General features: G+C 37.2%; 1 protein-coding gene across 3 annotated transcripts in view; it reads right to left on the bottom strand.

Moving 5' to 3' along the window:
• The window catches only part of CTNND2 (catenin delta 2), a 507709-nt gene that overhangs the window by 66905 nt on the left and 428555 nt on the right, over positions 1–12249 (bottom strand). For all 3 annotated transcript variants that reach the window (XM_042838959.1, XM_042838975.1, XM_042838967.1), the window contains exon 14: positions 8040–8213. In XM_042838959.1, coding sequence (XP_042694893.1) covers positions 8040–8213 — 174 coding nt within the window. The remainder of the gene's footprint in view (positions 1–8039; positions 8214–12249) is intronic.

Raw genomic sequence — 12249 nt, forward strand, 5'->3', positions numbered from 1 at the left:
TTTGAGCTTCTTTTTTAATAACCACATATATACCTCCCAGTTAAGTGTGCTGTCACCTGCAGCTGGGTGCACCCAGAAACTCCCATTCCTGTATTTTCTACGCCTCTCCCATGAAAGACCACCACCGTATCCACTGTGATTACATGGTGATTTCCAGCATGAAAGTTCAAGTTCACAGTGAGCCTGTTCAGTTGAAGAACTCAAGCTACCAGAGAGAGATGCTGCTACCCTTAGTAAAAGTACATCCCAGATGTAGAGCTTTTAATATGGATTATACAGGGAATCAGTAGGAGTGGTCTGTGGGTGGTTTTTCTTTTTTATATACTCCATACCAGAGAGTATCCAAAATGATTTTATTGATTATTCACTGTATTACAAAACCCTTCAGAATAAAACCTCCAAGAACAGTTTTCCTTTGCATTTTTCATTTAACTGTCAAGGGAAAACACAAGCACTTGTTTTCCAAAACTCAGTATTACAACAGACTTCTTGTTTGTAGCATTTTTGTCATATATTGCAGAAGGCTAAAAGCAGCAAGCTGAGTTACAAAATACATTAACAAATGTGTTTTTTAACCCAGGAGAGAACGAAAGACAATACAGGAGAAACAGTGAAATAAACCAAGCATGAAAAAAAGAGAATGCACACCCCCCTTTCTGAATAATTGACACGTAAGTCTTCAGTATCTGTAATGTACCAATTAATTTGATAATAGTCAATTATACAGCTTTAAAGTTCTCACATGGAGAAAAACCCAGATATAATGTTTTACAGATGGACATATGCACACATAAATAAAACAATGTGTGAGACAGGGAAAAGTATGCGTGAAACCTCTCATCTCCCCTGCACATTCCTTTTTCCCCCCAGCTCTCTTCTGAAACTGGAAAAGAGCAGTGAGAATGCCATCTGCTATGGAGAAGTTCAGAGGCTCCTCTTTGTGAATTGCTATCATTTCAGCTGGGTTTCAAGTCAGGCACCTTAGGCAGAAAGACAGAAATGCCTATTAATTGTTTCAACAGTCTCCCGAGAACTTTCCATTCTGCAAGTGCTAAGAACTGTCTGTGTCTCTTTCCTAAAACTGCCAATTAGGACAAGTCTCTGCAAGCAATTATGCTGTGCTCTGTTTCAGGAAGACTCAAATTGAGATGCCTCAAAATTGCTATTTTATTCTCTCAGAGAATGGAAAAATTGATTCACTCCTGCATATACTCATCATTCTTTTGTTTGCCTAAAGCCATTATGAAACATTCCTGCGTTTCCACTTTGCAGGTCAATTGCTAATATGAGCTCAGTGAAGTAGAAAAGAAAGAGATGAAAAATCATAAAAAAAAAAAAAAAAAAGAGACAAAGGGTTTGTTGCCTACTGGTGAATGAGGCACTCTGCCAATATACTTAATCATCCTGTTACTCCACAAATCAGTGGCAGCGTCAATGGTCAAATAATGGTTCAATCTGTACAGAGAAATGACTCCTATGGGAAGAGTGTGCACTTCAGAGTGAATAAGGAAACAAATAAGCAAACATAATTATTGCATCAGGTTGCAGCTAAATTATCAAACATGGGAGCCACAATCTGTGCAGGAATAGTATTCAGAGATAATTGAATTCAGAGGGCATAACTACTACACAGCACCTTAAAGACATCTAGAGCATCTCTATGTCCACTTTCATTAGTAGTTTTATTTATTTTTATCATGGTAATTAAGAAGAAAAATACAACAATCTGGTAAATTATTTTTTACGTTTGTCACTGTTATTATAGAAGACCATTTCTAGAGCTGCACGTCCATAGAGATTAACTACATTAGGCTGAAACTTAACAAAAGAATAAAAAGATAAGTTTGATCCAGATGAATTAAGAAAAAAAAGTAAGTATTTAACAAATGAACTCCTTTAAGCATTGCATATAGTTTTCTATATTCTCCAATGGATCACCAACATAGGAGGACAAACCAAAAATGAAGAAACGCTCACCAAAGAATAAGAAATGAGCAAAATAAACAAAACACCACCCAAGAAATACTAATAATTGAATAGTCTTGATATTTACATGCATTCACTTTCCTGCCACAGAAATCAGTGTTACTTGATTATCTCCAGAATATTTCAATCATATACTTCATTTTCAACTAGCATTTGCATTGTACAATGCAAATTCAGCGCTATGCAATTCAGCACTAAGATGCTATGACTCTGTAGAGATAACAAATGTAAAGGGGAGGTAGAAACTACAACAGGAAAGCCAATTCAGGGCAGCAAGTATGACAGGGCAGGCTAAACTACCAATAGAACCAAGCAGATTAGAGAGAGGACAGGTTTGCTAGGTGGTATTAGCCCATTAATTTCCTTCTGCACTGCGATCTTAGTCAAGCTCTAAGAGAAAGGAAAAATGAGGTAGATAAACACTTCAAAATAAACAAAATATTAAAATGCTGTGAACAGAGGATAACTTAAGTTCAGAAGGAACTGCCCATTGCATCCTGTCATCCTTGGTTCTGCAGTACGAGCATGTAATTTGTACTCAAATGATCTAAGAGCCATTATAACGACTTTTCTAAGCACTGGAAACACTGTCCAAGCCTATCATTATAAATGAAAGGCTTTAAGACAAAAGTGGTGTACCTCATATAGTACAGTAACTTACTGTACTTGTATTTCTGTACTGTGTCCCTATTCACCAAACTGACCACCAAGCTGATCAGCTCATGATGTCTGTGATACAGCTGTTCCCAGCAGCATGTTTCCTCAGTATCATCTAGACCTTTGAATACTGTCCTCCTCCCTGCAGAGCTAATACACGTTTCTCTGTGCTAACTGCTGCAGCCTCATACGTGCGGGGTTCCATCTAGGTTAAGAATGTCTGCTAGATTAGTGCACTGATTCTTCCAAAAGGTGCCTCCAGGGATTTGCTGATGAATTACAACAAGTGGTGTTCTCCACTCTACCATAAAAGAATTCATAATAGAAATATTTTGAAGAAAAGAAACTAAGGTCTTTTCACTGGAATCCAGAAAACATCCTCCTCAAACAGCCTGATGAAACTCTAAAGGAATAACATGACTAATTATTTGCATCAGAAAAGCCTGGCAGGGAACTCACAATATGGCCCAGCCTGATAAGAAAAGATTGATAACCTAGATGTCTGCTACTTTAGACAATAATTATTCACTATCTGCAAGAGTTTGGAAGGCAAGGCACTCCAAACATCTTTCTTTTTACTCTTTGAAGTAGTAGCAGTGAGTTTCTGACTGCATCAGTCCCTTTTATGTTTTCAGTTCCTTTATGTAATAACTTATTAGAGCTATTGCTCCCATGGGACTTAAGATTTCTTCAGAATGGAATTAAGAAAATAAATGTAGTTGCTTGCCTAAAGAATGAAGGCTGGTATCTCATCTAGCTATCTTAAGGGATTAGACCACTGACCCAGAAACACCCATTCACACGGATATTGTACCAACTGGTAGTCAAAGGCAGGTGCATTCCATTGTCTGCCCAAAAAACATCACTATTCCCTGCTTTGTATGGTAAAACAGGACAGGGGAAGGAAAAGAGGCAGAAAAGAACCAACTGAGGAACGCTTTAGCCTTACGCTCTTTCAAGACTTACACAGAGCATCACTTGTTCCTGGTTTTGCAGAGTGCAAGAGACTAACAGACATTCAGGCAAATGGAGTCTGCCATCCCACCACTAAAGCTGACACAGCAAGTTTGTAAAGCCTGCAAAGCAACTGAGAACGAAGGCCGGGCACATGGCAGGGATTGACCATGGCTCAGAGTAGGTGTGCTACCTATTCTAATGTAAGAGCTTATGTTGCCAACAGGTACGCTATGGATCTTGTTTCCTAGCTTTTAAAGGTAAGCATTACTTATATAAATTATGGTGGCATTTTAAAACAAAGCAGTAATATGAATGACTGAAAGAGTTTTTTAGAGTTTAGCAAAACCAAGCACATTATGCTCCTGGTGGCAATGTTGTTTTTAACTCCATGCAACAGAGAAGATAACATTGCAGGAGATGTTCAAAGCAAAAGAAATGTGACTGGTAGACAAATTGACAACAGCCTAAATTTAGCTGTCACATACATAACAGACAAACACAGAAATACACAGATATCTTAATATTTCCCTTCTTTCAGTGAGGGGAACTTTGTTCAGAAAGGACATAATGTCAAAAAGCCAAGGTTAAGTATTAAACTATTTTAACTTCCCAAATGTTCAGCAGATTTAATGTATTGATAGCCTATTGACCAAGGTGAAAATTAAAGAGAACTTGCCACTTCTATTCCCACCATCCCAGGAAAAGAACCGATGCCAGACAATATATACAAAAAAATAACTACAGATTTCTTTTACAAGACAGGTCTTGTAACATGGTATCTCATAATTTCTGATATCCAAAGTACTAAAATAATGATACGAGATTGAAAACAATTCTTAATGAGCAGACAAGTTTCTTCTGGACAGAGCAGACAGTCCTCTTATTTCTATTTGTGCATTCTCCAGAAACTTGACAAGCTAGCAGAGCTCCCAATTAAAGTGGAGGTAAGTAAAGTCTTCACTGCATCCAAAGGCATGCCTCAAACCTGATTTGCTCAAGGAAAACTATAACAAAGTTTGATGAGAAACACACTTGCTTTGGTCTTTATGTCCTTTCCATAAGCAACCTTAAGTATATAACCTATTAAGTATAACTGAAAATGTATGAAGTGTAATTAGTCTATTTTTGGAAAAAAATGTATTTAAGAGTAGAAATTAAAGAAAGCAAAACTAAAACCAATAGCTTTTTTTTTTTTTTTTTTTTTTTTTTTGGGGTGTTGCTTCTCCTGCCTGCAGGAAGTTTAGGGTATGGGGAAAACAACGTGGATGTGAATCAATGGGAGAGAATGCTCTGGAAAGCAGCAAGTCCCCTCAACAGAAATCCACCATTATTAACATCCAATTATTCATGTAGTTTTCCATGAAAGAAACAGGTTTGTGTCCTTCAGATTCCAGCACCAATGTCCTTCCTACATAGTAGAGTCCCAGTGAAATAGTGAGATGAAGGAACTTCCATACTCACAACCTCTATTCTAAAATGAATCCTTCTTTCTGTATACTATCAATCTATTTTTCAGAACCAAAATATATGTAAAAAAATCAAGATAGATATTTCCCATTCCAAATTAAGGTTTTGCACTGAAAATACCCTTCCTCATACCTAAGGTCAAAAACATTTTATTGGCAAACTTACATTTGGACTGGTTAGTTGATATTTTCTTTATTCATTTTCTTTATGCTTATTTTCTTTATTCATTACAGAGTGTTTGGGTTCTAAGTATATACTGCATCAATCATTAAAAAATATCAAGTTTCTTTCTACAAACTGGTAATATGCACAGGCTTTCAGGCAATAAGACTTTGATCCAAAGTGTTTTGTATTAACACAGGAAAAATAGTGCAGAAGTACATTTATTTTCCACACTTTTTTTTGCCCAGTGTTTGTCTTTAGGAGGAATTCCTGTAAGTGAAACAGTGTTCAAGATGTCCTATAAAGTAAGATTGATTATGTACCTTTGTCAACTTTATGCCTATGTATCAGTGAAAAACTATCTTTCCTGCTATTAATCCTTAAACCTATGCTGCTTTCCTCTTGCATCTGAAATTTGAAAGAAGTAGTCTAGGGGAATTAGACACACATCATCTGTTCATTCCAGTGACAGACATTTATCTAAATTCCTTAGGCAATTTTATTTTATTTTTTAAATTACTCCAGGCTTCTTTTTATCTTCCCACTTTCCTCTCATAATTGCATTGGTTAAGCACTGCCTATTGAAAGTGTTACCTCTTTGTTACTGAAGATTTTGTCAGTTTTATACCAGCGGAACCAGAAGGGCAGAAAAGCCAGAAAAGAGTCATACAAGTATATGAAACATGCATATATATATGTACACATTATTATTATTATTATTTTACAGATGAGACTATCTTCAGAAGTATTTAAACATGCCTGGTGTACCAGTTACTTCATGTATTCTAGTATTCTTCTAGTGTTGTAATAATGCTGCTTAGAAAAAGAAAATACAGCACTGGAATTGCTGTTATTATTAACTGAAGCATTACCTACTTTAACAAGGCTTACTCTTGTTAAAGTAGGTTGCTCTTTTTGCTTTATCATAAAGTACTTCTTGAAAGATTAAAACAAAATAATTTCCTATTCATTATACAATTACAATTTCTTGTAAGAACTCAAAAAATGAAAATCTCCCTTAGGAATAACCTCTTATTTTAAGAGCCTGCTATCTTTTATTTCAGTCATCTTCTATCCAGAAGACTGTAGCAGTGGAAAAGAGAGGTCAAAAGGTGGAAACATCAATGCTTATGTAATCCCCAAAGAGGATTACTCCCCTCCCAAAAATGGCTGGTATGACACGTGAAATTAAGGATATTCATTTTGTGCCTGCACATTACTTGTAATAGTATTGGCAAATCTTTAGAAAAATAGAGCAAAAAGAGAATAACTGAGCTTTTCCCATGGTATCAGCATAGATGGTATTAAAGTTCAAATCAGTTTTTCTAACACATCACTTGCCAAAGAGCTCTGTGGAGCTCTTTTTTCGTCTCTGGTCCCCTGTATATATCTGCCAATTAAGGGATGACAGATACAGATTTATTAGAAATAGGAGAGGGCACTGCTTCAATTTTTGCACTCCTTTTAGTCCTGGCAAATATACATACATTCCTCCCTCATTTGGACCAGGGATACACCCATCCCCAGATGAATAAAAGACATTTACTGTGTTTCTGTGCCAGGATTATGAAATCATCTGGTGTAGTCTATGGTAAAAAAAAATAGTAATATTGGTTTTCAGGCAAAGTTTTCATAGCACTTTGTAGGACAAAATCACTGCACAGAGACTTTGTTGCCTGCTCCATTATGTCACTGAAAGCAATAGTCAAACTTATAAAACAGCTTGGTGGAACACCACCAAAAATCACATCTCTTAGAATCTGCTGAGTGTGCTAACTCAACGGTCAATAAAATTTTATGGAAAAAAGTCACTCACTGGCCTCAGGGCTAGTATTTCAAAATTAATTCTTACTGAAACTGGTACTTAAATACCTAGCACATATGAATGAGTGAATGATGAAAACGAAAAATGACTCCTTCTGAGACCTAGCTTTGATAACTGCAGACCCCCATACATGTGAGTTTTCATAGTAAATGTGAAAAATTCCAACAGAAAGTAAAATCAATACATTACTTTTATTCAACAGGATTAGACAGTCAGCACTTTCACCCAGTCAGATCACTTCATTGCCAGGAAAGGGATGAAGAAATTGCCATAAAAGTAAATCAGGCTCACCAACTCTCACATTTTAGTGATTTATTCTAAACCCAGGAATATTCTCAAAATCTAATAAATATATTTTTTTTTCCTCAATACACTGTAAATAATTGGAAAGGGAAAACTTGATCTTCTGACTGCAGTTCCAAGCTGGGCTTAGCTGGAATACAGCATATCGACTGAGCATTTTCCCTGCCCGTTGTACACATTTAATCATTACTGATGTATTTTAATCATTTTTATTTTTATTTTTTTTTAATAGATGGCAAGATTACTTGTGTTGGTGTTACTTGGTTTATATTTTGCTATGCTCTTGTCTAGTTTCTCCTAAGAGACAAAATGTAAACCAGTTTCTGCAGTGACAATGCAAAATGGTTTCATTTTACTGTCACTGGTGATATTTTGACTCATTTCCATAGCTGCATGTCCACAGATTCATAAAGATGCTGCTTCTTGTCATTTGGATATCGGTTTTCAACATGCATTTTTCATTCTTGACCAACACAATTTTCACTGCTGTATGACAACTTTTCCCACGATTATCAATTCAGAGGACTTAAAATGCTATTGGAAACCTTACTACAGATAGTTCTGTGAAAACAGAGAGGTATTCCAATAGAAGGAGAATTTAGACACAGTTGTAGCACCAATTTGATGTCATCCATGAGGAATTTCCAATGAAAAGAAAGGCATACCAGGTCAGTATTCTTACCTTCCAACTCCCAGCAGCCAAATTCTGCAGTGCCCCTGCTGCTCCCTCCAGCGTGTCTGGATTTGAGCACTCAGAAAGAAGTGTGAGGTAGGGTTTGACTATTGAAGGGTGCCACAGCATCTGGATTCCTTTGGGTGGTTCTGCACAGTCTGGGAGAGGTCCCACTCCATCCCACTGTCGGAAAACACAAGACAGACTGTCAGCAAGGATCAGTGAAATACTGAGAGTTGTCTCAGCTGACCCTTTGTGTGCATGTAGGTAAGCAGTCACTCTTTACAGCATATCAACCTGATTATTTATGGAGAAACCAAACTCCACCAAGTTTCCTACACAACAGCTAGGTGACATAATGAAAACCTTCAGTGCATGTATTCCTTTGGTTAGGAATAAAAACCAATTGAATAAAAACATACCTTCAGAATTAGAAACTAGAACTTGCACAGGAAAAGATCTGAAGTTCCCTGCAATTTTTCTTTTCATGAAAGGGAAAGTCAACAAGAACCACCACTATGGAAACCTAAATCATTCAGGTAACATAAGCATTCAATCCCTTAACAAGTCCTAGAGCACGACTGCAGTGCACATCATCCCAGCCATACAACTTCTGACCTCCCACTGCAGGCATCCTCAGGCAGCCAGCCCACTGCTGGCAACCTTCAGGTTCAGATTCTGATCTGTTTGGTACAATCACTTCTCACATACCACTCCAAAACAGGCAGTAATGAAGCCTGGACAACAGGGTGGATATTACATAAAGAGCCACACCTACTGATAGGTGTGAACAAACTATTCCATGAGAACAGTGATTTGTCTTTCTCCTGAAATGCACAGAACTTCCACGTAGGCATGAAACATCTTAAAAAGAGGAAAATTCAAAGACCACTCTTACTTTCAAAAAACAAAAATTAAGTTCTGCAATACATTTTTAATGATATTTTAAATATGTTATTTTTATCTACATATGCTGCAAATTTCGTATTGTGCTTTGTCCTGGTTTGTATAGATAAAGGGATTTAGAAAACTCACAGCCTTAATACCTTTGCTAAAACCAGTCCTTGAATCTTCAGCACAGTCTTTTTTCAAAACCTCTGGGGCCTACAGATTTCATGATATGGCACATAACAGTTTTAAATACCTTGAGTTAGAACTTATTGTGATTATGCAGATATGTATTGTAACATTAAATATCTACTAGACATGCAAAGATAGCACATGGCAAATTAATTCCTTGTTTAGACCTGTAACTATTAATTTTCCTGGATGATTTAATCAGTTATGACTCAAAGCAACAACAATAATTACATTGAGAAAGACACAGATTCTCATTTTCAGAACATCACTACAGTTTTATTTAAGGTAACTTTAGACCTAAAGGACAGTGAAGCCTTATCCAATACCCTCTATAACACCTTAATCAAATGTAATCAAAGTTTTGATTGATTATTACTACTGAGTATCAGAAGCACTTTTTTTTTTTTTTTTTTTAAATTGAAGTAGAACAAACACCAAAAAGAAAAGGTAGTGGGATCACTTTATCACGGCCTTCCAGTACTTGAAGGGACATATAAACAAGAAGGGAAAAAACTGTTTACATGAGTTGATAGTAACAGGACAAGGGGAAATGGTTTTGAGTTCACACAGGGGAGGTTTAGGTTAGATATTAGGAGGAAGTTTTTCCACACAGAGGGTGGTGACACACTGGAACAGGTTGCCCAAGGAGGCTGTGGATGCCACATCCCTGGAGACATTCAAGGCCAGGATGGATGTGGCTCTGAGCAGCCTGGTCTGGTGGTTGGCGACCCTGCACATAGCAGGGGGGTTGAAACTAGATGAACATTGTGGTCCTTTTCAACCCAGGCCATTCTATGACTCTATGACTGTTTAATACCAGAAAGTTGCTCAGATATAAGACTTACTACAGCAGATACATGTTACCAGAGTTTAAGAGACCTGGCACAGCAACATCACAGAAACAAGATGAAAATCGCCTTTTAAAGAAAAAATCCCTTTAAAAGATGATGCTGCAGGACTTTGATTTTTTTTTTTTTTAAATACATTTCTGCCATTAAACCACTAGGTTGATTTCACTGTATGTGATTCAGTTCTCCTTTTTTCTCCATATAAATAATCACCACCCTAGCCAGAAGTGTCCTTTCACCTACCCATAAAAATACATTACAATCTGGTTCTTATTTTAACTCTTGGAATTTATTCATTTGCACTGTCATAATTTTTTGGCAAACAAGTGAAAAAATCTGCCTTACAGGTCAAATCCAACTTCACACCACGTTTGGGCCTTCTACCTCAGTAAGATCCTTTATGATCAACTTGTGATGTCCAAGGACACAACTTGAGATCTTTATTCCTCCAATTCTGATTTGCACATGTCATGGAAGCATTACACAATTGAACAATGCCTGCAGAGTGTATTCATTACACTATTTCAGGAACAATATACTTATGTATCAAATGCATTAGGTCTACCCAATATATTTTTGTGCACAAGAGATGTAACTTTTTTAAAAAACTCAAATACTTACAGTCACATAATCCCATGGACTGCTGAAAATTTAGAGAAAATCAACTGATATAAATAGAGCTGTACTGGTACATGTAGAGCACCAGGAATCATAATTGCACAGAAATTAATATTTAATGTGGCTTTGCCATTCTACCCAGTAATGACAAAACACTTGTAAAAACGTGTGACAAATTATCGCCTTTACCTGCCATTCTTGCTGCTATCTTTTGGTACATGATGATTATCTTAATTCATCACTGACTAAGGGAGTTTTCTCCTGTCTGTGGAAAACCTTTTTCTCAACACCACAATGCCTCAGAGCCATGGTGAGGGTTGAAAAGTTTGGTGCCATGTGTGCAGCGAGGAAGCAGTAAACACAATAATGTTGCAAAGCCTCTTGTACTACTCTTCAGAGTAAAAGCTTGTGACCAGAGCAGCTGCATGGCATGCTGAAATGCAAGCCATGCATGGCAGATGTGCTGGGCCTCAGGCAGCTTTAAGGTCACACAAAAAGGTGCTCCTGTAGCCAGTTCCTGGTCCTTGCTGGGACACAGAGGGTACAAACAACTATGACTTCTCATGCACCTCCTATCTTCACACCTTAGCTCTTTGCTCCTGCACAGGTGATCTCAGCTGAATTCTCAATGAAAGGCTTTCTTTTGCTTTTGCCTTCTTCCTTGCAGAAGAGACCAGTGCTTGCAGCCCTACAGCCCAATTGCTGCATGGTATGCAGGGTTAATACTGGTCAGAAACAAAGCTACTGCAAAGACTTTTTCAATCCTCACCCATTTGTTCTGTATTCCATAAATAAAAACATCAAATGCCTGAACCAAAACAAGGTGATTTTCTCCAAATTATATTACAATACATTTTCTCAAACGATGGGTAAGACATGGCAGAAGCTACTTTGTAGCTCACCTTGCTCAGTATTAATGAGCTGAGGCAGCGTGCTAAACGACTCTACCCAGTGAATTACTTGAACAGTCACTGTGTTGTTGCAGACTATCAGGAATGATCAATAAGGTCTATTTGAGATAGGCTGTGGATGTGGTATGAACCTTTGAAAAAGAGAACAACTGTACTCAATTACTCTTCCAAGCTTATTCTAAGGAGAAAGCAAGTCATAAACAAGTATTCCTTGCAGGCTTTCCTGCTTCAGCTGAAATTGCCCACATATATTGTGACTGAAGCTGACAAACTGTTTGTTATGCGGGTGAGATACAAATCTCTCATTTCCTGAAAATGTTGCAAAGAAAGGATGAAGGTAAAGGAATAAAAAGCTGAATATGAAGATCTTTAAGAACAACATACTTAGGAAAGTGAGAGTACTCTAAAAAAAGCTTTCAAAGTTTTCATATTACTAAGGAACTTTGAGAGAAGAAAAAAATCACTTACGGAGGTGTTCCTCAACACCCTGCAACAGACAATCACCTTCTTCCTCATTTTAATAAAAGCAAACCAGTGTTTATAGTGAAATTGTACTGAATACCAGGAAAAGGCTCAACTCAGTTGATGCAATTACAATCTTCGGCATCTAACTACATCTTCTCTTCACTGGTCTCCATAGAGAGCTGGAACTAGTGGGCTTTGCACTATATTTCACAAATTGACAAATCCAAAAATCACATTTAACGGCCCTGCAAGTTTTGACTTTGAAAACAATTTGGTCATACATGATATTGAGTGATC

Source organism: Centrocercus urophasianus, unplaced genomic scaffold (assembly GCF_019232065.1).
Source record: "Centrocercus urophasianus isolate 14NV4802_14NV808 unplaced genomic scaffold, USGS_Curo_1.0 seq_11, whole genome shotgun sequence".
In the NCBI taxonomy this organism is placed as follows: domain Eukaryota; kingdom Metazoa; phylum Chordata; class Aves; order Galliformes; family Phasianidae; genus Centrocercus; species Centrocercus urophasianus.